Source organism: Cygnus olor, chromosome 1 (genome assembly GCF_009769625.2).
Source record: "Cygnus olor isolate bCygOlo1 chromosome 1, bCygOlo1.pri.v2, whole genome shotgun sequence".
Classification (NCBI taxonomy): Eukaryota; Metazoa; Chordata; class Aves; order Anseriformes; family Anatidae; genus Cygnus; species Cygnus olor.
The window spans coordinates 130,889,140-130,913,748 of record NC_049169.1 but is presented as its reverse complement, the minus strand read 5'-3'; the positions used below and the strand labels follow the sequence as shown (position 1 = coordinate 130,913,748).

At 38.9% G+C, this 24,609-nt stretch overlaps 1 protein-coding gene across 5 annotated transcripts; it reads left to right on the top strand.

Moving 5' to 3' along the window:
- Positions 1-1,839: 1,839 nt before the first annotated feature.
- MSL3 (MSL complex subunit 3) lies at positions 1,840-24,172 on the top strand. 5 transcript variants are annotated; one of them, XM_040533759.1, is made up of 13 exons: positions 1,840-2,015; positions 5,361-5,443; positions 6,008-6,103; positions 6,661-6,761; positions 7,611-7,699; positions 8,560-8,682; positions 9,119-9,279; positions 11,201-11,359; positions 11,817-12,079; positions 12,458-12,567; positions 12,754-12,853; positions 13,249-13,333; positions 23,251-24,172. In XM_040533759.1, the coding sequence occupies exons 1-13, from the start codon at positions 1,977-1,979 to the stop codon at positions 23,348-23,350; spliced, it is 1,509 nt and encodes a 502-aa protein (XP_040389693.1). In that variant the 5' UTR covers positions 1,840-1,976; the 3' UTR covers positions 23,351-24,172. The 5 variants fall into 5 exon arrangements, with proteins under 5 accessions (XP_040389693.1, XP_040389677.1, XP_040389703.1 ...); XM_040533743.1 differs by lacking the exon at positions 1,840-2,015 and adding an exon at positions 2,022-3,598; XM_040533769.1 differs by lacking the exon at positions 1,840-2,015 and adding an exon at positions 4,067-4,098.
- The last annotated feature ends 437 nt before the right edge of the window (positions 24,173-24,609 follow it).

The window sequence follows — 24,609 nt, the reverse complement described above, 5'->3', positions numbered from 1 at the left end:
TCCTCTAGACAAGAAGAAAACATTGATGAAATAGGTAGTGAATCACTGAGCCAATATGTATCTTGCAAATATGCGTATTTTGCTTGGTGGTCTGCTAGTGTTTGAGAGTCAGTCATATTGTTTCTTAGAGATACAGCTATATCCCACAGTTTAATGTGATTTAGACCAACCTACAATTACTGCATAATTTACTATTAACTATAAGCAAAGTGTGTGTGTCTCTACTGTTGCTTCTGGAAATTCATTTTTGCAGTTTGTGTTCTAAGTATACAAAACCCTCAGTATACTGTTTAGTCAACTTGAACAGCAGGGTCTCTGAAAATTCTTTAGTGGAAACCCAAATGGGCTTGTTTGAATATTTTAATCTTTTAATACTGTCTGACCACAAATCAATCTCTCTGATTCTAAGGACACAAACATAGATAGGTATTTAAGATGTATTCTAAGACAGTTCTAAGACAGTCTTTTTTTTTTTTTTTTCTTCCCCACTGCAGATGTGGAAAACAAGCAGATATCAGTAAAAGCAGATGACTAATAAGAGAAAACAATGAATAAAATTAGGTTGTACATACTGCCACAGTGAAAAGAAATTAGAAATGTATGATCATTAGTATAGCTAAAAAACAACAGCTGCCATCCTGTGCGTGATGATCGTTGATTTTAGTACGCAATGTAGGTGAGTTCTTAAAGAAATGGGAAATGGTGTTTAAGATCCTTGTGTCCTGCAGGTCCCCTGAGGCACTGCCACCCTCTCTGGAAGCACCCAGCCCTGGAGCCAGTCAGCTCCACTCTGTCCCCTGGGCACTGCCCTCGACCCCCCTGCCTCCCCAAAGCGCTGTGCAGAAAGGGACAGGGCAGGAAAATCCCCCCAATACTGTTCCCAGCGAGACCCGCTCCCTTCTTTCCTGTGGGGCAAGAGATCGACCCCAGCCGGGGCGGCCACAGGTCTCCCCCCGTCCGGCCTACATCTCCCAGCATGCCGTGCGCCCGCCGCCATCTTGTGCGGTGGCGGCGCGGGCGGCAGCCCGCTGCCTGCTCGCGGAGCGAACAGCGGCGGTGGCGTTGTTGAAATAAAATCCGGGTGAGCGCGGGGCTGTCTGCGGCGTGCCTGCCGAGCCTGCAGTGAGCCAGGAGCCGAAATACTTCATCAACAAACCCTTCGTGATCTGCGGGGCGCTCTTTGGCAGGGGTGTCTAGAGGGAAGGCGAGGGTTTCCTCTCCCAGGCTGCGCTGTGTCTCAGGGGAGCTGTAAAGCCGTATTTCTTCCCTGCCGGAGATGCAGTGTCCTGGGAATCCACCGAAATATGCAGCGGGTCAGCTCATCCCGTGGCTCAGAGACCTTAAACAAGGACTGCTCCACTGGATGTTCTCAGCTCTCATCCAGCGTCCCTCTCCTTGGCATTTTGGACGTTGACCCCAAAGAGACTGAACCTGATAAAGCCACGCAGCCTTTGGCTTCTATTTTTCCTTTTTTTCTTTTTTTTTTTTTTTTTTCAGGGGACTTGCTGGCTACAAGCATGTTGTTCTAGTTCAAGCTTTACTAAATCTGATACATCTTTCATTAGGCTTTTGCTTATATGTTATACATGACAAACTCATCACAGATCTTGCACATGCAATATGTATATGCATGTGCACAAAGCCTATTTTCCAAGTTATTACCACGTTTTTGTTTTTTTTTTTTCACTGCTCACTCCACTGCTGTGGAGAACTTGGTACCTTTGAAAACTGACGTTTTGTTTGTATTTAATGTTCTGGTAGCTCTAGGCATTTCCTGCCTAACACCATCACAGAGCCAATATTAAATGTGCCTACCTTCCTGCTCTCGGAGCTCCCTCTGGATGGATTTTTGTTAAGTGCACCCCATGTCCAGGTTTTTAAAAATCCTGCAGTAGTGCTGGTGAGAGATCTGGCAAAGTGGGAGATCTGCTGGCACGGGTGATGCACGGTCAGGTGGCTAAGGGAGATAAGGGCAGATGCCATCTATCTCTGAGGAAACCTTAATAAGAAGAAATGTGAGTCAAAAGGAAAAGTTGCCTGGGTGGAAGCCATGAAATTGGGCTAGGGCAAATAAGGAGAGGCTATGAGGAGATGAATGAGAAGCAGACTCTGGAAACAGAGATCAGTGGGGAGGCAGGGAAAGGGCTGAACCTAGGAGACAGCAAGGAAATGCATAAGGCTGTTTTGGCCAGAACTGATTGAAGGATTGATCCCCTTGTGTGAGTTCTGTCAACTGGCAGACCAGCTTGGAGGCCAGGACACAAGCAGAAGTTTGTTTTTCTTCTGCTGTTGTTGCTTCTTTTAAGCATGGTAGCCCCTTTAAAGCAGCTGTTCTACAGATACTCAGCACCATTTCCCTTTTTTTTTTTTTTTAAAGGAAGTTTGATAACACTTTCTGCAACTGACATTGCATCCACACATTTTCGGAGTCTGTTTCTTAACATGAGCAGCAGTGAACTCTGAACAATTTCAAGAATACTCCCTTAATTTCTTTGCACTCCTCTCACTCCACTCTGTCTATCTTACCAACAAGTTCCTATTTTTTTCCCACTATGGAAAATATCTAAATTTTGAATCGTAAGAAATTTAGCACTGCTTCCATAAGGGAGCAGTAATCCTCACAGAATCTCATTCTCTGGATATCCTCTATCACCCTTTTCCTTTGGAAAATGCCTGGTAATACACTAACAGCTCCCTGTTGGCATTTCTGCCAGCCTCCAGCTTTGTTATCAGCCACAGGCACTGGAAGAAAAGAAGATTTAAACCTCTCTTGCACTAGCACCAGACAGTGAGTGATTGGACTAGCACATGCTCAGTGGGACAGACCTTTCTCTGTTTAGAGTCATGCTCCTCCTGATCAGCTTTTACAGAAAAGGAGCTTCAGAAATGCTAAATGATCACAAATTAATCAGTCTTCCTACAAAGGCTGCCTTAGCTAGGTCTCCTGACTCTGCTATGGCCTCATGTAAATCAGAAATAAAGAATTAGCATCAAAACTGCAGCGGCCTGAGGGAGTATCTAGCAACATTGTGTGAGAAATTACAGTATTCTCGTGACTGAGCCCCAGACCCTTCCAAGCATCAGCAGAAAGTCTGTGAGCTGGAAAAATGTGAATTGATTTTTTTTCCACTATTTGCATCCTGCTCAAGACTCCGAGAATGCGAAATTGAACATCGGAAAGATAAATCGAGTTCTGGCTAACCAAGTTCCTAGTCCCCGATCCTATTTGTTTTCTAGTTTGTTTTCTCGTAGGAAGGCTGAGGAACAGAGAGGAAAACGAGCCTCGTGGGAGGTTACGATGGGTAAATTGCCGTCTTGGGGGCACGGGACAGTTGTTTGCTTAAGGGCGCCGGGCTCGGGGCCACGGCCACCGCCTGAGGGGAGGGAGAAGAAGGGAGGGAAATGGAAGGGAGGAGAGGGGAAGGCAGAGGCGGGCCCGTCAGCGGCACCTCCCCGGCGGGCGGGGCGGGGCGCCTCTCCTTTGCGCCATGATGAACAAATGACCTCGCGGGGAATGAAATTTAAGTTCCACCGGGGGGAGAGAGTTCTCTGCTTCGAGCCCGACCCCACCAAGGCCAAAGTGCTCTATGATGCCAAGGTGACCCGCTGCGCGGCGCCCTCCCTCCCTCCTGCCCCCGCCCCCGCCGCGGGGAGGCGGGGCCGTTGGCGGCCGTTAACGCTCCCCTGCCGCCGCGCTGCGCGCCCCCGTCGCCCGCCTTCCGGGTGCGCGCCCGCTCGGGGGCCGGGGGAGGAGCGGGAGGGAAGGGAAGGGAAGGGAGGGGGTTGACCAGGCGGCCCTGCCGCCACCGGCGCTGGGTGCGGGAGGGGAGCGGCTGCTGGCCGCGGGAAGGGAGGAGCGGAGCCCGGCCCGCTGGCACAGGGAGGCGCCACCCGGCCCCGCGGGCGGTGGGTGGGCGCTGCTGCCTTGGTCGCGACCGGGCCGCAGGCGACGCTTTTCTGCGGCCGCTTCCTCCTCCCGCCTGCGCACTTGGGCCTACTGTGCCCAGTAACAATACTAGTTGTAGAGCTTGATGTAAGCGTTGTGTGGTTTCGGGGTACCGGTGGGACGCGAACTCACTTTTACAGCCGAAGTGATCTGTACGGAACCTGTAAACACAGTTCTGTTTGCTTGTTTGGTTTGGGTTTTCTCGCCTCTGAGGGACAAAAACATAGATTTCAACTGTATTCCTGTCCAAATTCATACTTTTGCTTCATTTTTTTTAGTGGCATACATCAGGGTTTTTTTTTTTTTTTTTTTTTAAACATGTTTGATCAGGATCTCCACCTTCTTGTAATATTTTGATCAGCCCTTTTGTTTGCACATGTAGGCCTATGTTTTGGCTGTCCCTAGAGGTAACCTGTGTGCAAAAAAATCATTAGTGCCTCTTCTTTACTTTTAAATGCACAGAGCTCCAGCCAAGCTGCCCTCGGCTCCATCTGGCTCAACAGTTCTTAAGTTACGGGCTTTCAGGTTAAACGTTCCCATGGCCCAACTGCTGGCTGTGCCTGAAGATGTGGTACACCCACTGAGTGCTTTGTTTTTACTGGTCCTGATTGTCTTCTTAATGATCCATTGTGAAATACCTTTTTCTTTTGAGGTGCAGGCTCTTCCAGACTGGCTGTTTCTGCATTTTTTTTTAAAGTTGAATCTCTGTTCCCTGGGAAGAAGGAGAGCAAGAGTAGTGCATCTGTGTATCTTTCCACTGGGAAAAAGATAAAGAAAGAGCTCTTGCCCAAACTGTTGGTCAGAAAATGCCATTAGCAAGGATCATGGTGTTTGATTCCACTTACCCTCATCATGATTTGGTCAAAATAAACTTCAATGTGCGTGTGCTAAAGAGGACAATGTTACAGGGGTGAAAGAAGAAGAAACAAAGGCTCAGATGTTTACAAGACATTTTAATATTTGTTGGCCGGATCACATGTTCAAGAGAACAGTGTTTTGAGATTTACATATAGCACTATGTTTTCTCCTGCTTTGAGGACCTGAAGAGAGAGCACTCAGCAGAAAATGTTATTTGCCCCCATGTGATATATCTGCACATTCCTATTGTGATACTGCATTGTTTTGCATCTGTGTTTTGAAAGTATTGGCTTCTGAGGACACGATAAAGATGGCAGTCCTTTGTTTGAGAAGCGCTCAAGAAAAAAGCTTCTTTTCTCACCTTGAGTATAATCCATATCTTCTGCTCATATAAATATGCAATGGCAAAAGTCTAGGTGTATTTTAATTTATGTTAATTAAATTTATGTTAATTAATGTTTCTTTTTTTCTTTTCTGTGTGCATAAATTCCCTAAATGCTAGAAAGTTCTCTTTTTGTCAAGCCTTTTAATACATGCTATTCGCTGTTTGTTTCAGATTGTTGATATTATTGTCGGAAAAGATGAGAAAGGCAGAAAGATTCCAGAATATCTGATCCATTTTAATGGTTGGAATAGAAGGTAAGAACCTGTATGCACAATTTTAATTCTCCCATTTCTTCCATTTTATTTTGCAAAGAAAGATGTTACCCAGAATATCAAAGGACATTATGTATGTTTGGTTTGTGAATGCCTTTAATATGCTTTCTCATGTTTCATTGCCTTTTATCTATAGATATCAATGGATCAGTTTGATGGTCTTGAGTTTAAATTTTACGGGATATCTGTCTTTGGCATATACCTGTGGCACCTAGGTTTTTCATTTAAAAAAAAAAAAGATTTTGTGTATTGTTAGATCTAGGCCTAGACTGTTTGCTTATCAAGGTCAGTACATGAGTGCAGTGTCTGACTGTGATTTATAGCGTGTGTTGGTGCTACAAATGCTGTCGTGTTACGTCAAGGTTTGAGAGCTTTTAGATAGCAATGTGAGAGTTGAAGCTGTGTGAATACAGAAGCATGCAACTCAAAGTTGATCTGAATGTTATTGAAATACTACCTTTTAGGTTTAATGTATAGTAATTCAGCAGTAATAATGAATGGAATATATTTTGAGCCATTGATGTTTTTCTTTTTACCAATCTTTAGCTGGGATAGATGGGCAGCTGAAGATCATGTTCTTCGTGATACAGACGAAAATCGCAGATTACAACGTAAATTGGCACGGAAGGCTGTGGCTCGCATGTAAGAAATCTTTTTGGTCTCAAGATAAATAAGAGATTCATATTCAAACAGCTACATTCAGGTGTCTACAAGTGATTTTGGTCTCTAAATTCACACTGTCGGTGGTAAATATCTACTTAATACAGTCAGTACATTCATAATTAGGTAGTTACATGTTATTAGTAAACAACACTCTAAATGACTAACACATTTAGTAACTGTATGTTACTCTTAAGTGTTGCTGTGAAATGCCTGTGTACAGGCTTAATTTACATCTTCCAAAAGAAATGTACTTGAACAATAATTTAGGAAAGCCTGAGGTATTTTTCAGCCAAAGGCAATAATCTAATATTGGTTGGACATGGCTTGAGGATCTGCCTGGGGACACAAATATGAGGTAATGTACAGACATTAAGGTATCCACTCTAAAATAAGCATTATCCAAATTATTTCAATGTTAATTAATGAAAATAACCCAAACATACATTTCCTGTGCATTTATATGTAATGTCATTAGGTAGGATAAACAAATTAAATGAAATTAGCCAAGTTTAAGTGAACCATTTTATCCTCTATAGGAGAAGAAAAGGAAGAAAGAAGAGACGTTGCAGGTTGCCTGGTGTTGACTCTGTATTAAAAAGCCTTCCTGCTGAGGAAAATGACGAGAGTAGCGAAAACTGTGAGCTTGTTTTCGTTCTTTAGTAACTGGTGTGATGCCTTTAACTTTGTGCTAGGGGTACAGTGAGTGCTGTAACTTGCTAGTAGGGTGACATGAGTGTCATGCCCTGATTGGAACTATACCAAAACAGTTGTGTGAAGAGTGAGCGTAATGTTTAATGTTAAGTTTCTCTTAATCCATCTCCTTTTTTTTTTTTTTTTTTTTGTTTTCCAGAGGCTTTTCCTCATGTCACCTCAACAAAAGTATTCCAATTGGTGATATCAGAGTTCAGTGCTGCTTTGTTTATTGTAGTAGTACTAGGTGCAAGAAGCCCACAGTTTTCTTGTTTGGTGTTAGCAAACGAGATGCTTTCCTTTCTAATGTTTCTATATATTTGGGGGGGGGGAGATTTTTTTTCCCTCCCAGTCTGACTGACCTATTTCACTCTTAAACCACCTCTTTTGATTTCATGGCACTTCTCTGTGTAGCTTGAAAGCTAGCAGGGCCTTTTGCACTTAACAGATGTACATAGTGGTAACAGTTGCTGCACATACCCAAAGCTGCCAATTGAATAGTTAATGCATTAACCCCTTGTTCAGTATTAAAGTACAATAAAAATAGAAATTATCTGTGAGTGTACATCAATAGAAGGGATACAAGAATACTTCCTTTAAACCTACCGTCTTCCATATTCAAAAAGTTGATACTGTGCTGTAAATACTACTTGTGTGTTTAATAAGAATGAATAATTCTAGTCGAATTAAATATAACAAGTTGTTATTTTTTTTAATTTAGGCCTGAAATTGTTTGGCCTGAACCTCTGTGCAATGTGATAGCGTGAGATAAATATCTGAAATCTCTTTTACGCAGCTATAAGTAGTTCTTCTGATGACAGTGATGAAGGAACAGATGAAGAAATAAAAAGTGAAGACAGTGACATAGAAGATAGGACAGAAATGGTATATTCATGGCTTCCTTAAGTTAATAGAATTTAAAAATCAGTATATAAAACACTGGAAAAGTTTAAATAGATTAAATATAGGCCACAGTTGGTTATTTAGCCGGAATTAAAATGCATATTTTTCTCACTCCTAGTGCCTACTGTAGTTGAGTTTTTGAAAGTTAAAGAAAATACCAAAATTCTACAAGAATAAGACATTGATCAAACAATACACATGTGCTTCTTTTCCTCTCTTTTGACGTGTAAGGCTTATGTGAAGAAAACTTAGCAAACTAGATTACCCATGTTTATAGGTGCTATAAAATCTTACCTTACTTAGGTTGGACATAGCAGTAGGATCTTTCTGGTTTTTGTATTTTACTGTGAAATGGGCCTGTCAACTCTGGTCTTAAATGTAGAAGGCTGACTTCAAGAAAAAACATCTTTCTCTACTCTACATTAGCAAAAAGAAGTACAGGGTAAATAGTTGTTCTGAAGGTCTGTAGAATCAAACTAGTACAATGGAGGTGATCTGAAGTAGCAAAACCTAACAAGTTCCTGTTTGTTCTTTTGTATTAAATGCTTAAGTGAATGCTAAATTAAAAACAAATTTTAAAAACTGAATTTCTAGATGACATGAAAACTATATTGTTAAATTGCTTACAGTAAGACTAGCATACACTTAAAATAGTTACTGTACATACAAAAGTAATATTTTTATATCGTACTGTACATACAAAAATAATATTTTAATAAAAATGCTTTTATTTTTGCATAACAAAACCTCATTTTTGTATTGTATCCTGGTTATTGTATTACTTCTTAATTAATATTAATAAGCACAAGCAATATATCATTTCTTTCACTGGTCTGTTGTAGAAAGAAGAACAAGACACTCATACAAAAAGGGACATGGAAGAAAGAGCAATAAACATTGAAATTCCTGAAGTCTTGAAAAAGAAGCTTGAGGAAGACTGTTACTATATTAATAGAAGAAAACGGGTATGAAATAAAAGCTGTGAAATGAATATGCATGGGGTGGGTCAAAAATAATTCTTGCATATAACAACCCCTCTTCTGAGCTTTATTGCAAAGGTTACTTTAGACAACATAAGGAAGAATAAAAAGTTTTGAGGAGCAGACTTCTCTATAGCTAAAACAGTTAGTTGTCATTGTATTTAAGGTTGTAACATTGCAATACCTCGTTGTGTTTTGGAGTGCAAGTTGCTCTTTAAAGCTGAAAATAAAGTAGAGTACGCTTGTTTACCTTGTTTTCTCCAAATATTTATAATGGATTGATCAAAAATGTAGTTTACAGGTTGAAAATGATAACTCCTGAAGTTTATGCAATAGAGTCTTACTAAACTCATTAGCTCCTGTTTTAGATTGTTACACTTACTAATTATTTCTATAAGACATCAATTTGTTTCTTTTTCAGCTGGTGAAGCTTCCTTGCCAGACAAATATAATAACCATCCTGGAGTCATATGTGAAACATTTTGCTATTAATGCTGCTTTTTCAGCCAATGAAAGGTCTCGGCATCATCAGATGACTCCGCATGCTAATATGAATATTCATTATGTGCCACCAGAGAAGAAGTAAGTAATCTTTAGCCCAGTGCTGTTGTCACAAAAAGAACAAACTTGCATTCCATGGTCTGTCTGAAGGCTGTTCATTTTTGTAAGTTTATACTGTGATGTATGTCCCTTCATTGGGATTAAAATATTTGATGAATATCTAAAGGACAGTAGTGCTGACAATTTGTTTATCAGTGAAGGAGTCCTTACGCGAAAGCATCACTATCCCCTTTTGTCATGTAAGTTTTTGTAAATACGGTGACCTGTTTTGGAAGAATGTGTTGCTGTTGTCTGTTCTAAGAATTTTTTGAGCACTGGGAGAATATCTGATAGGAGAATTCCTGTTGAAATATAACTGAACAGGTTCAAATTTTATAAACATTTTACACAAACATTTATAGTAGAGAACTCCAAATGGAGGTGATTTATTTTAATGACATATGATCTTGAATCCTAGAGTCAAAGTGAAAGGAAACAATATGTGTAGTAGTACCAATCCTGTTTATTAAAATTGATTACATCTTAGTACGTTTTCTCAGCTGAGCTGTATAGTCTTCTACCAAGCTACAAATGCAACGATAACCTTGCTTTTTTTTTTGTGCTAAAGGTTCTCAATGTTAGATGATGCTGCTCTTTTATGCAAGTCTATACCGTATTTTTTGTATTTTTTTTTTATACTGGCTATACTATATTTTCCATTTTATTTAATTTCCAAAAATAGAACATAAGTCAAGATTTATTTCAGCGCTGCATAATTATGCTATTCCCTGCAATATTTTAGCTGATGTGTTTCATTTTATTTGGTGTCATTCATTACTTAACAGATTATATTAGAAAGAAGGAAAGTGTAATTAATCTCCCCAATGAGAAGTGAGATGAGACGTGAGAAACATGACCAAAAGGTTGTGTGTATGTTATGATTTTTAAAGGTGTATGTTTTTGCAACTTCCTCAAAGAAGATGCTTTAATAGGGAAAATGATTGTAATTTCAGTGATCCATTAAGTAGGAGAGATTGAGCTGACAACTTTATTGTGTTGCCCTTTCTGCATAGAAGGTAACTGACCTTTTAAAATGTGATGGAATTTCTGCACATGGTGCTGCCCTGACCCAATATAGTGCCCACTTTTGCCTTTAAAAACAAAAATCTTAAAGAGGGTGTAATGGGGGGTATAGACTTTATAATGTGGATTGCTTTGATAACATTATTTGATGCTGCCATACACATATATGTACTTGAGACCTGAGAAGTGATTGCCTTCATGGAGGTTAGAGGTGTTGCAGGTGGACTGCACCCATTTCTAGTTTCTTGTACCACTGTGTCTGCCCAGCACCTAACACCGTGAGTGTTTTACACAAGCCTAAAGCAGAAATTCCTAGTAGCCTCTAAATGTAATGCTTCAGTTACCATGAGCAGGCCACGGGAAGCTGATCTCCAATGTATATGTATCAATTTTGTTTACTCACTGCAGATGTCCTAAGCACAGCCTTAACTGCATCTTAGCTACTATAGGTCAAATTCTGTATATGGCTTTTAGTCAGGCATTCAATCTACTAAATACTAACCGTTTTTCTGACAGGTGACTCTTCTATTGGAGCACAGTAAACTTGGAAAAAAATACTGCTTATGTGGAAAACATCTGACTGACTTTACTGTAAAGTGGATTTTATTAATCCAGTAAATTGTAATAGAACAACTGTATAATTTTGAGTTCATTAAGCAGACTGTCTGAAGTTTGCACTTGTATGAATGAAGTTACAAACAGGAATCACTGTCTTTTCAAGTATGCTTTTAAAGGATTATTACATAGCAAAGAAATGAGCATATCACAGTTAAAATGTTAGTGTTCTGTATTTAAGGGGAATTTCCTAAAAACTACACTGAAAATTTTGATGTGCAAATGAAATTGAAACTTGAAATTCATAATCTTTCTTTCCCTGTAGTGTCGAGCTATGTAAAGAGATGGTTGATGGGCTGAGAATAACCTTTGACTTCACACTTCCATTAATTTTGCTCTATCCTTACGAGCAAGCTCAATTTAAGAAGGTGACTTCATCAAAATTCTTTCTTCCCATCAAAGAAAACTCAACAAATACTAACAGGTAGGTTGGGTATAAAGAGTCTAATACTGCTTATCTGAGGAAAATGCAATAAGTGGTTATACGTTTAGAATACTGTGGGTTCTCATATGCTTTGACTTAAAAATTGTTTTGATAAAACATTCGACTTCTGTGTGAATTGCTTGCCTGAATTCAGAATACGATATCTGAATTTCAATCTGATTAACTCCAAAGAAGTGTTTCTACTGACTGATGTGGAGCTATTCTGCAACTTTGTGAAATAAAATTGCATCAAAATGTAAGTTTATGCTCACTAACCTTTAAATTTGCAAATGAATATTCTTTGGGAAAACAACGCTTGAAGGAAGGTTGCGTTACTTTGCTTGTTCTTGGGGGAATACTAATTTGAATAAGTATTTAAGAGGATTTGTGAAACTTGCTGTTTTAATGAAAGAGCGTCTAACCTCCTCAGTTCTGTAAAGTTGCCTTTATTTCCTAGAAATCAGGAGGAGCTTTCCCCAAGTCCTCCTCTGCTGAACCCACCAACACCTCAGTCAACAGACAGCCAGCCTCCAGCAGGGGAGCCAGCCACACCAAAAAGGCGAAAAGCTGAACCTGAAATTCTGCAGTCCCTGAGACGTTCTACACGCCATACCTCTAACTGTGACAGGTTGTCAGAAAGTAGTGCTTCCCCACAGCCGAAGCGGCGGCATCTTGACACCCCAGCTTCTATGCCAAAGCTCTTCTTGCACCTGGAAAAAAGTAGGTTTTGCTTTTAAAGTTGTTACTCTAAACAAGATTTTAAGTCCTGTCCTCTTTCTTAACGTTGTGTGGACTGGGAACTGAATGATCGAAGTGGGAATTCATTACTTATTGTATCAATTATTTATCTCTGAAGTTGTATACCAGAGGGAGAAATACAATACTTTGCCGTATTTCCCAGCGGAATTCAAGGAGCTACTTGAGTCTACTCACAGGATATCTGTGAGCCTACTTTAGGATAGCATTTGCTGAATTACAGTGTTTTAAGACTTTAAATGTTTTATCAGCAGGCCTTAGTTGCCTTTTAATGTCTTATAGTTCCACAAAACAGATTATTTAATAAATTTATTTCTGTTTTTTTTTGCTTCCCTTTTGAAGAGACCCCTGTCCATAGTGGATCATCTTCACCTATAACTTTGACTCCTAGCAAAGAGGGGAGTGCGGTTTTTACTGGCTTTGAAGGTAGAAGAAACAATGAATTGAATGAGGTAAGAACTTTATGCTACTGTCCTTCTTTCAATGATTAAAGATATTGTGGCCCTCAGAGTAGGCCTACACAAGAAAAGGTGTTTAGGTTATTTATTTCACTTATTATTTTGAAATTCTGTATAGACTGAATTAATTATGATGCTATACTGATTTCATAACCAGTATTTTCATTTTTTTATGTTTAGGTTTTGTCCTGGAAACTGATGCCAGAGAATTATCCACCAAGTGATCAACCACCACCTCCATCATATATCTATGGATCTCAACATTTGCTACGGATGTTTGGTAAACTGCTCTGGAATCAAAATGGCTTATTTGTTTTCTGTGGCAGTATCTATGTGATTTTCTGTTCGCTTTATCACAGTTTTATTTTTGGAGAAATGTACATTTTAATCTCTTTAAAATTCTTAACTGAATTTATGAACAACCATTTATCTTTTACTTGATTTTGTTTCTTTTACAGAAACAAAACATGTAAATAAGCATTGCTTCTGTTACCTGTCAAACATTATTAAAGCAGACAGCATTCACTTTCTGAGCTTGTTTGTTACAGTGAAGTTTCTGGAAAATCACTGAGCATCTTTTAAAGAGTAGTGGAGGCTGCAGTGAAAAGATATTCTTGCTTTCTTCTTTTCTTTATAGTAGATATAATCTGTAAACATTATTTTTCTTTTTTACAGTAAAGCTACCAGAAATACTGGGGAAGATGTGCTTTCCTGACAAAAACCTAAAGGCTTTAGTAAAACACTTCGAAATGTTTCTGAGGTAATGTGAGACAATCTACCACAGTAGTGATTGCATTGTTACATAGATCTAAGTGTTCTGGAATTATGAGGGATTTTTAGAAGATGTTCTTGCGGTTACAGAAATGAATATGATAAAATTAAACTTTTACTTCTGGAATTCGAATTGAAGGGAATCCAAACTCTGCTTAAAGCTTTACTAAACATTGGTAGAGAACTGAAGTATAAAAGCTTGTGTGATAGAAAGTATAGAGTGACAAGTCTGATTTTGCTGAGAATGCTAAGAAACACGTTTTAGGAAGAAACACAAACCCTGCATTGCTCTTGAGAGCATTATCTGAGAGTTTTGATGTTGCATCAGTGTTAGCAGGGAGGAAACCTTGTGTTCTAAAACCTGTTACACATGATGGTAGTGTGGTGGTGGTTGGTGGTTCCCCCCCCCCCCCCCCCCCCCCGAAAAGTCTGTCCTAGTCCAGCTTTTAAACCAAAAGGTTTCTCTGTTACACGGTGTAGTGGCTTGTAGGGGTACTTAAACTCTTCTGACCACAGTAACTCTACAGCTGGAGATAATACAGTCATACCTGCATCATGATCCACTTTGTCAGTACTCGAGTTAGTATCTCTGCACTGTAGTTGTAGTTTATATGCCTAATGCGGCACTGCATACTGCATCAACACAGGGAAAAAAAAATTGCCAAGGAAAACTTGTAAGAAAGCGTTGTAAACGTTAAACACAAAATGGTTCCAACAAACATGGAACTGGTAACTTAACGTTGGTCAGATACCTCAAAACAGCTACATAATGAAAAGTAATCTGTCATTAGCATATCAAAAGTTTTATTAGATCAAGGAGAGCGGATTGTCCATACAAAAACTTTAAAGTGCTTTTATTTTAATTGTTTATTGAAAATTAAAGATATCTCAAATGTCAAAGTTTCTATAATACAGAAATTTTCTCTTGAATTACTTCGTTTTAAAGTTTTACTGATCCCTTTGTATATTTCTATTCTGTCAGATCCTTCCTAGTATTCAAAATGTTTTTATACTAAGTGGGACAGCATTAGCACTTACTGTTGGAAGGCAGGTACGAGGTATTTTTGCTTGAAGTGAATATGATTTAGGATGTTTAACTTGCTGTGGATCAAATCAGTTTTTCAGACATCTTCCTGTTCTGATTCTACTGTATCAGAGCAGGTCTTAACTCTTTAATGTCTTAAATGCTTTTTCTTTATACCCGTTATACAGATAAGCTGAGGTGGAATGGGGATGAGGGAGGAAACGTAACTCTGCGTCCCAGTGGGGGAGTGATTAAACTAAAATTTCTGGTAGTAGTGTCATGGAATCACTGAATCGTAGGGGTTGGTGTCCATGTGTTTCACTCTTCCATGTGACCATCTTGTTGAAATATCTAGTTACCTATAATTAGGAGAAAAAAGTTGTTTCCAGACCAGTATATTTAGGTCAGATAAGACTGCTTTTGAAGCAAATCTCCCAGTAGTTCCTGCTTACTGTACCTTTATGCTGCATTGCAGAGTGGTCTCAGTACACAAGCTGGATTCCTTTTTTGGAAAACATTTAACTGAAATTGTGCTCTAGTACTATGGGGCATTCATTGCTTAAGACCAGGCTACAACTAAACCAAAATGACCCCACTACAGCTCCTCCCCAAGCAAGCATAGTCTGGATATTGCTTATCTGGTATAACAAAATATTTGAGATTATGCATGTTTTCATAGTGCTTTCTAGGCCAATGTAACGGATGTTTTGCTAATGCTCTTCTTGTTTGTTTTCTATAATTATGATTTCTGTAGCTTTGTCAGAAATTGTCAAGTTGAGAACCTTCCTGAAAGAAATTCCAAATTACAGTAGGAAGCTGTAGGAAACATTCAATCTTACATAGGTCTGTCACAAATACTCTTAAGCACAATACAGTAATAAGAGTTAGTTTCTGTATATTCATATAAATTGCATAGAAGCCAATGCAAATTATTTTTTTTACATGTTTTCGTGATGCTTTAGGATGTATTTCATTTGGGTATTTATTTTTATGTCCCATATCTGTCTGAAAGTGCTCAAATAACTAAATTTTCTGGAAGCTCATTCAGACTTGACTTTTATTGCAGAAGTATTTCTGCTTTATCTGTTTCTCATCACAAGTGAAAACTTGAGGCTGAGGTGGTATGTTGTAAAATTTTTTCCTCAAATTTCACATTCTGTCTTTTTCCTTTTTGGGAATGAAAGGATGAATTGATGTTTATTAAGAATATTTTGTATCAATTCTGTTCTGGCTTACTTTTTGAAACCTAAGAACTATTTTACACAGTCTGTATGCATTAGGTAGTTTACTTCAGACTACCTAATTTTTTACTGTGAATTGCTCTGGAGTGACAAGCTGAAGCACTCTACTTCTATTTATTTTTCTAATAGCAGAAAAGGGATTGAAGCTGTCTGTTAAAATTAATAAAACTGTTCCTGAACCATCTTTGAATTCTAGGTAGAGTACTCTGACGAAAGTAGTTTATTCACTTCTAAAACTTTAGTATGATACACAACTGATTTAGTTTTGGCATAGCTACTGATTTAATTTTGAATTTTGAATTATGATTATATGGCTGAAATTTACAGTTTCATTTAACATTTACGCTATTAATCTCATGCAGGCTTAGAAACTGAGACTTGTTTAATACACCATTTTGTCTGGAAGCTTGTTTTATTGAGTTTACTCAGTACTTGATAAATGTATTAAATTCACTTTGAAATGCTACATGGGTAATATTTTCCAGTCGTGCCTCAGATTGCTGCTAGACAAGATTGATCTCAGTTTTCCAGACAGCTTTTTTTTAAAGGAATGTATTAAATACATCTTTGAGTTTCATATTAAATAGAAGCTGTACCCTTTGTGCAGCATTTTACAAGCATACATAATCAAAATTTCTGCATGGAGAACATGAACATTTATTTCTCAATTGTGGAATTTGCAGAATTTGCAGAAGTAAAGAAAACTAGCTTTTCAAATTAAGTGAAAACCTCTTAGTCTTCATGTCAAATTGTGTAGTCCTGAAATAATTCATAGTGTCTGCAGAAGAACGCTAGTCTGAAATAGAGTTTAGCAACTGACTTGCCAGTTGGTTTCAGTAAATTTCACTTCCACCTTCAATTTAGACTTCAGGACCAAACAGGGGAAGCTAGCACAATAACTGGTGCCTACTAACTGGTAATTTTCCTAGCAAAGGGTACCTGATTAAATCTTCCTGCGAGTTCATAATTTTTGAGATAAAAGTATTGCCTTTTAACCAACTCCATAATTTCAGCCATGTTTTTAATAGAACATTGTATGTACTGTATTATGTATGACCTCTCCTTATTTTGAAGTGCCTAGCCTGCCTCCGGGAGCTGCTTAAGTGATGAGTAACCATAGGCAAGAATATGCCACTTTTTGCTTTCCTCTTTCCATTGATTTGAATACAGCCTTGACTTGGAAAACTGTCATCTCAGGACTATCGACGGACTGTGTGTGCTTAATAGTTAGGAGAATATAACCTGTCTGTTCTTTTTAGAACAGCAAGACCAATTTTCTTTGAGGTAATTTCAGGCAATGTAGTTCATGGTTCAGAAAGGCATAGATATTTCTGGTTTCCTGAAATAAAGAACAGTGAGTAAATGAACAATTACATTCTTAAAATGCTTTTAAATTTTCTAATACACGTGTCAAGGTGAGTCTAATATGTATTTTTTAGATGATAGAAAAGTACATCCTTAATAGTTAAATACTTTGGTTTTGTTGAAACCCACTGATCTTTCAAACTCAGTGTATCCTGTAAGTTGTCTCTTTCATTTCAGCTTTCATTTTTATTTCTGATATTTTACAGCTTTTACCTATTGTGCAAATCTGTTCCATAGATAGAAAAGTACCTTCAGTATTGAGTATTTTATGAGGAGGGAGCCAAATCAGACAGTGACCAAATTATAGAGGACTGCAGTGATAAAATGTGTTAGAAAGATTGCAAGTTGTTTGAAGTAACCTTAGGAAGTAGATCTCTGGTTTTGATATCTCAACATTTTTTTGAGTATAGTCATCTTATACTTAATTGCAGTGGTGAATTATGACCACTAGTCTGTGCTAATGTGCAATTAATTAAAGGTTATTTGCGACTTCCTGAGAATGGAGGGAAAAAAAAAAAGGAATATTGTATGTGGGTGGGTGACAGGAGTCCAGTCAACAAAACAAGCCTGATGGTTTCTTGAAACACTGGATATCAGAATTAACATCCAAAACTTGCCTGAGCAGCCTTCCAGATGGAGACATGCCTAGCAATTGGAGGGGGGTAGGGAGGCAGGTGGTAGCATACACCTTTGAAACTAAGCCTTTTATGCTTAAAATCCTGCCTTTCAGTAGTAGTCGTGGAGAGGAGATAGTTTTGTAATCTGAAAATGACATTTCTTTTGAAAAGGTGACTCAGTTTTAGGACCCATCGTGCTCTTTCAGCAAATTCATTTGGATAGATCATTACAATTGCCTTTCAGTTGTCTTTCAAAACAGTATCTAGCTCAGACTGCTTATTGGAGGTTCTGCTTACCTTCTAAAAGCCAGAGCTGTGGAAAAGTGTGCAAGATGTTACCTTCTTGAAAATACTTAGTTTCTGTTCTGTGCTGTGTGTCATGTGTGTTTATATCATACCTTTATAGCTGAGGTTGTCCTTTAAGGTTTTCCTTTCTTGAGGATGTTCATACTTTTCAGGCAGTCCCTTAGTTTGTGTGGTGACAGCTGACATCCAGAACAGTCATTTTCTTCATGCAGAAACTTAAAGTAGTAAGCTGTATTGAGACTGCCAAGAGAAGGACATTTTTGCTACCAGATGATGCTCTTAAAGCTCATATTAATTCAGTGACCTTGCTGAGAAATGTTCCTGACATACATGCCAAGTGGCTATTTAATGTGGACGATGCTAGTTCTATACCTCTTTCTGGTGGATCTGCCTGCATAACTCACAGCCCAGATGGCAGTACGTTTGTGAGGCTATTGCTTTAGAGTCACCTGAGGTAAGCTTGCTACGTGTAGACTGCTGCATTTGAAGACCAGAACATAAGGTTGACTGTGTGCCTCTGTTTTTCTTACCTCCATCTCCTCAAGTCCTGTCTGAAGTGTTGCTTCTCTAGAAATCTGTGGTAGAGAGGGAAATAGCAGCATTATGCCACGTTTCCTCTATGTTCCAAGCATGAGGTTTAACTGTGAATGTGTTTTTTGTGGATGCTTGTCAAGAGAAAAGCATGTGGTCTTAGATACGAGGAGGCTTGCGTGCACTGTGTGTCTCAAAACCATCACTAGTAAGCAGTTTCACTGCTCAGGTGTAAGCATACAAGCTCTTCAAAAAGTATATAAATGTATAAGGCAATAATGATGCAACAGGTGACTGATTTTTTTTGTCAGATTTGTAAGGGGACAAATAATTTCTGAATAGCTAAATAGCAGTGTGTTTCCAGATCTGTACCAGAACATTGCTTGCTAAGTTGGTATAGCTCCCTCTGTTTTGAAATCTTGGCTTGTAGCTTGCAGGTGCCAGTGTAATTGATCTTTGTGCTGTTTCAGCTTTTCTAAGGGCAAGACATTAATGAAATATCCAGTAGTTAAGAGTTTTGAGACTCCTAATATTTCTGTGCCAGCTTTCTGCACTATGATGCAGCGTGAATAGAAAGCAGCTTCAGAAGGGCTTTTTTTGACTGCTTTTTTGTACAGGTAGACAAGGGGTAGGGACAGAAGCTGACCTTGTGTTCTCTTGCCTGTTTTGTACCACTTCTCTACAGAAAGTAATTAGTATCTGCTAGCTCTGGTGTATTTTGCTTTTCACAGCTATTATATTAAGAACAGTGAGGTATACATCGTTAGACTGCATGCGTTCTGGCTGCTTTTTTTTTTCCTTGAGTTGGAGTTATGCCACAAGCATCTCAGCTAAAACCTCTCACCTTTATCTTGCACCAAGCTGCTGTTTATGACTGATCTTAAGCGAATATCAGGAAATCTTTAAGAGAGAACAAACCTGTTTCCCATTACCTACACTTAAAGTAATCCCTCATAAAATCTAGCACTCTGGTACTATGTTTTAGAGAACATTGCACAGTGACACTAAAATTTGATCAGCCTCCGTAGTTTGCAGTCACTGTTTCTCTCTCAAAGTCAGAACGTGTGTTAATGAAGAATTAAGCAACAAATGGAATTGAATTATTATCTTAGTCCTGTGCAGTCTCAGTATGTTAAAAGTTAGACTCAAGTCTCTTAAGTTTCAAGCCTTATCACACTCCCTTCATTCCAACCCCCCAAAAAATGTAGGAAATAATTTGTAGCTAATTACAATCAGAGATCATGGCAGTTAATCACTCAAGTATTTTATGAACTTCTAAATTACTCTAATTTCAGTACTCTTTTTGTAGTAATCACAGAATGGCTGGGGTTGGAAGGGACCTCACAGATCACCTAGTTCCAGTCCCCTGGCTAGGGATGCCACCCACTAGATCAGGTTGCCCAAGGCCCCATCCAACCTGGCCTTGAACACTTCCAGGGATGGGGCATCCACAGCTTCTCTGGGCAACCTGTTCCAGCACCTCACCCCAATCTGAGTGAAGAATTTCCTCCTAATCTCTAATCTAAATCTCTGCTCTTTTAGTTGAAAGCCATTCCCTCCTGTCCTGTCAATATCTGATTGAGCAAAGAGTTTCCATCTTTTTTATAAGTCCCCTTCAAATACTGAAAGGTTGCAGTGAGGTCGCCCTGGAGCTTTCTCTTCTGTAGGCTGAACACCCCCAGCTCTCTCAGCCTGTCTTCATAGGAGAGGTGCTCCAGCCCCTTGATCATCTTTTTGGTCCTCCTCTGGATCCGCTCTAACAGCTCCACATCCTTCTTGTGCTGTGGGCCCCAGACCTGGACACAGCACTCCAAGTGGGGCCTCACAAGGGCAGAGCAGAGGGGGACAATCCCCTCCCTTGCCCTGCTGACCATTCCTCTTTTACTGCAGCCCAGGACGCAGTTGGCCTGCTGGTCTACAAGCGCACTGCCAGCTCATGTCAAGCTTTTCATCCATAAGAACTCCCAAGTCTTTCTCTGCAGGTCTGGTCCCTGTGAGTTCTTCACCCAGTCTGTACTCCTGTTTGGGATTGCCTTGGCCCAGGTGTAGCACCTTGCGCTTGGACTTGCAACCTTCTAGCCAATTCCTTATCCACTGAATAGTCCACCCATCAAATCCATCTCTCTCCAATTTGGAGACCAGGATGTCACGTGGGACCACGTTAAAGGTCCGGGTAGATGACGTCGATTGGTCTTGCTTTGTTAACTGATGCAGTCACTTCATCAATAGAAAGCCACCAGCTTGGTTGTTTTCCTACAGTAAGGAATGTGTGTTTGTGTGGTGCAAATGAACAATGTGCTTCTGTGATTAGAAGGAGGATCTGATTGTGTGAATTGTTCTTGTGTGTTTATGGATCACTTTCTAAGGAGTACCTCTGCATCTCATGAAAGAATCATTTTACTAAGTATTAGAGCAATTTATGGCATGGTAAGCCCGGAAAAGGTGGTGGTGAATGCTTTTAATGACTTGGGCTAGAATATCACTTAGTACGGTTCAGTGTGTTAGTCAAATATTGGTGGCTCTGATCTAGATTTGTCTTTTTTTTTTTTTTTTTTAAATTCCAGGGAAGTGTAAAGTCATTTTTTTTTCTGGCCTACTCTCTTGCCAAAGTTTAACAATTTTGGATTCAGCACTTAGTTTGTTTGCTGCGTTGGTTGACTGTCTCTTGTTCCTTCAGGGGAAAAATATTTCACTGCTGTTTTTTCGTCTATTTAATGCCTTTAATTCTGTGAATAGGAAGTTAGAATAATGCAGCTGTAACAATGCTGTAATATTAAAGTTTTTTTTTTTTTTGGTTTAGCAGAATATCTCCTGTAGTTTTTTCAAAATGATCTCCCCAAACTGAATTACGTAATCCTTTTTGCTTTGTGCTATTAAAATAAAGGTCAAAGCTGCTATTGGAAACAATGAGAAACTAGCACAGTAGGAATACTTATAAATGCTGAAGTATTTATCACACAATCTTCATTCATGCAATCCTATGTGTGTAACTTTAACTTAGCTCTTACTCATTTATTATGATAGTTTATGTGGTGTCAGTTTGTGGCAGAGGCAGTTGGATCCTTGCTTTAAGTACAAGAGAGATCTTTCTCCCTCTTTGGCAGTACCAGCTGAATATTGCCAGAAATCAGGTTCTTGGTTAGATGCTGTTATGGGTCGTGTAATGGAGTCTTTTCTGATTAATTCTTTGGGTGATGGTTAAAAAACAAAAACAGACTGCCATTTGATCTTCTGGAAGTGAACTGCTGGACAATCAATATACTTGCATGTCTTTAAGCCTGAAATGTTTCACATCAGAAACCAGCCTAGGTCCCTCTACGGAGTTAATTACGGAACTTTTAGGAAGCAAACAAGTATGGGGGGTGTTGACAAAGTGCTTTCTTAACAAATGGTGGCACATCAAATAATTGACTTGTTCTAAAAAGCTTGTGTTTCTCATTGTTTTTCCTAGAATTAGTAGGATATCATCAGGTGTCCTTCTACTTTTTACAATGGTGGCCATGTCTAAGTAGAAGGACTGGGGTGTGTGTGTGTTGGAGTCTATCTTTTTTTCTGTGTTTTTTTTTTGTGTGCTTTTTGTATGAGTTCTCAGCAATTAATTTATTCCTGCTTTAAATTTTGCTTGCCTTTTTATAGAGAGTCTTGTCAGTGTTCTTTGATGCTGTGGTTTTCTTAAGATCAAAAGACATGCCTAGTTTAGACGGTCTAACTGCAAATGAGGTTGGAGAAACACTGGTTTTAATTGTACTCACCTGTACAGTTGTCTTTTAATTTGGACTTATGTCCAGAGCTGGTTATGCATAGCTAGGATTTTTAGCTTCCGATAGGTAAGTCACCTCCCTAGCCAGTGGTTCTTGAAAGAAACCAGATTCTGGAGATCACATTGTTCCCAGTTTCCATTGCTTCCTACACTAACTCAGAGAACATGTAGCTAACATTTTGCTATTTTTACGGATGCTGATCTTTAATATCCAGGTATTTTTGAAGGTCTCTTTTTCCTGAAGTCAAGTTTGATCCTGTACTTCAGGGTTTCAGAGCTGTTCTGGCCTTTCACCCCCATTTGTATAACACAGCTCTGTATACAGAGTAGGATGGTTATAGTCATTTTAGCTGTTCTGCTGCTGTTAGTAGCAACAGTGTTTTTCATTTTCTATACTTAACCAGAGAAGGAGTTGTATCTTAGAAGAACAGAACATGTTAAAATATTATGTGTGTTGATGTGGGAATAATGTTTGAAGGGCAGGTTGGAGAAATTTGAAATGAGGGAACTGGATTTGCAAAAGGTACTATTTGTCTGAGAGATGCATTTAAATCAGACACATTAGAAGGATGGAGACCCTAAATGCACAAACACGTGGAAGAACAAATCCTAGTTCTACTTGCCTTAAAAGGTATGGTTTGACTTAATGGTTAATGGCCATTTGCATAAGATACTGATGTGGTGATAACTGAAATTCCTGGTTTTTTTAAAGTAACTGAGAATAGTATGTTGAACAGGTGACTGACAGAACTGTTGCAGAAGCATCTTCCCATTTTTTTGTCTCGCAGTTCTTAAAAGCTATGCTCAAAAGAAATCCACACCTTGTATTCTTTTCTGTGGAGCTTGAGCAAAATTTCTTCATTCACTTGGATTTGAGAATGATTTGTTTCTCACTCTGCAAAACTTGTAAATAAATAAAAATAGGACAACCCTTTTGTATGACAGATTTCAAACTAATAATTTGTAATTTGCAATTTACGGTTTTGCTGAGCTTAAAAATTGATTTGAAAATTGCTTCTCTTAAATGTTTCATGTTCTGTTTTTGTGTGTGTGCTTTCTTAGGTTTTTAGCAGAATACCATGATGATTTCTTCCCAGAATCTGCTTATGTAGCTGCATGTGAAGCCTACTACAGTACTAAAAATCCCCGGGCAATCTACTGAAGCTATTAATAAAGATTAAATCCTACTATATGTAGCCCATGACAATGCTGTTCTGCCACGTGGCTACAAGATGAAGATGAAAAAAGAATTGAAACAACTTTCAGAGGTGAAGTAATAGGGGGATATCTTCTCTGATGGTTGGATTACTTAAAACAACTGAGGAACTTCTTTTCAGATGTGTATAGACTATCTTCTGAATTGCTTAGAGGATTGAATATAAACCCAACTCCCAACGAACCAATGAATGAAGAAGCCCACTCTGACTTCTAATGCATAGGACTGCATAGAACTACTAAAAAGGAAGGGAGGGAAAAGCAGATGCATTAGCAACAGGACATTTTCATGAAGATAAAACATCATGCTGTTTCATTTTAGCTCGACCCTCCCCAGCCTGAGTAGTAAGACTTGGCTACACAGTTACGTGAAGAGAATGTGCAACTGCTACCTTACGGATTTTTATCTTACAAATTGCACTTCGTTTTGTGAAACTGTCACAGTAGAAAAGATTGCTTAAGTTAAAGGATTTTTTTATGCTGTTTGGCTTGTGTGACATCTGTCTCAAGAATGACTTTGCTTGAATGAAAGATGTGTTGCTTACTTTGCGTTTTGCAAAGATGTCTCTAGTTCTTGCCATGGTAAGGCTGTCAGAGTTCCAAGGAGAGCCATGCCAGTGCTTCAACATTTACCTGACTATAAATGATTCCAGAGCCATTATGAAAGGACAGATTTTCTACAAGTAAGTGGAGAAGTCAATAAAGTGATGGCAGTTTAACTGGCAAACACTTCTTTTCTTAATAAAGTATACAGTGGCTGCTGTTTAAATGTGTGGTTTTGACTGTCTAAAATGTCTTGTTTGGGCTTGATTAATACTTTTGAGATTATGCATAGAATGAGGTGGGAGTATCGACAACAGGGAGGGAAGCCCTTTCTGTATCACTGACTTTTCTTCTACAGACTTTGAAACTGTCTAAGGAGGCATTCTTTAACACTTTAGTTCTGGAAATAAGAATTAACCCAGAACTGATTTCCTAGCATTCTGACAACACATTCAGTAGAACTTAATTGAAATATCCTTGTCTCGAATGTTATCAAAACCTTGTCCACAACATAGGACTCTGGGCTTCAGCATTTTCTTCTTTGTCAAGACAGACACTGGGCAGAAAACTGGACTCTAGGCTCATAGACCACTGCGTTAATCACTGTTATCCTTCCTTGTTCAGAAAACTTGTTTTAGAACACTTTTTATAATGTATAAGACA

What these genes read in the sequence shown, in the direction of transcription:
- MSL3 (XM_040533743.1), top strand. Translation starts at nt 3,299, where the DNA reads ATGGGTAAATTGCCGTCTTGGGGGCACGGGACAGTTGTTTGCTTAAGG. An exon ending in TATGTGCCACCAGAGAAGAA is followed by an intron (nt 9,280 to 11,200) that starts GTAAGTAATCTT and finishes CTTTCCCTGTAG; the next exon opens with TGTCGAGCTATGTAAAGAGA. An exon ending in ACATTTGCTACGGATGTTTG is followed by an intron (nt 12,854 to 13,248) that starts GTAAACTGCTCT and finishes TCTTTTTTACAG; the next exon opens with TAAAGCTACCAGAAATACTG.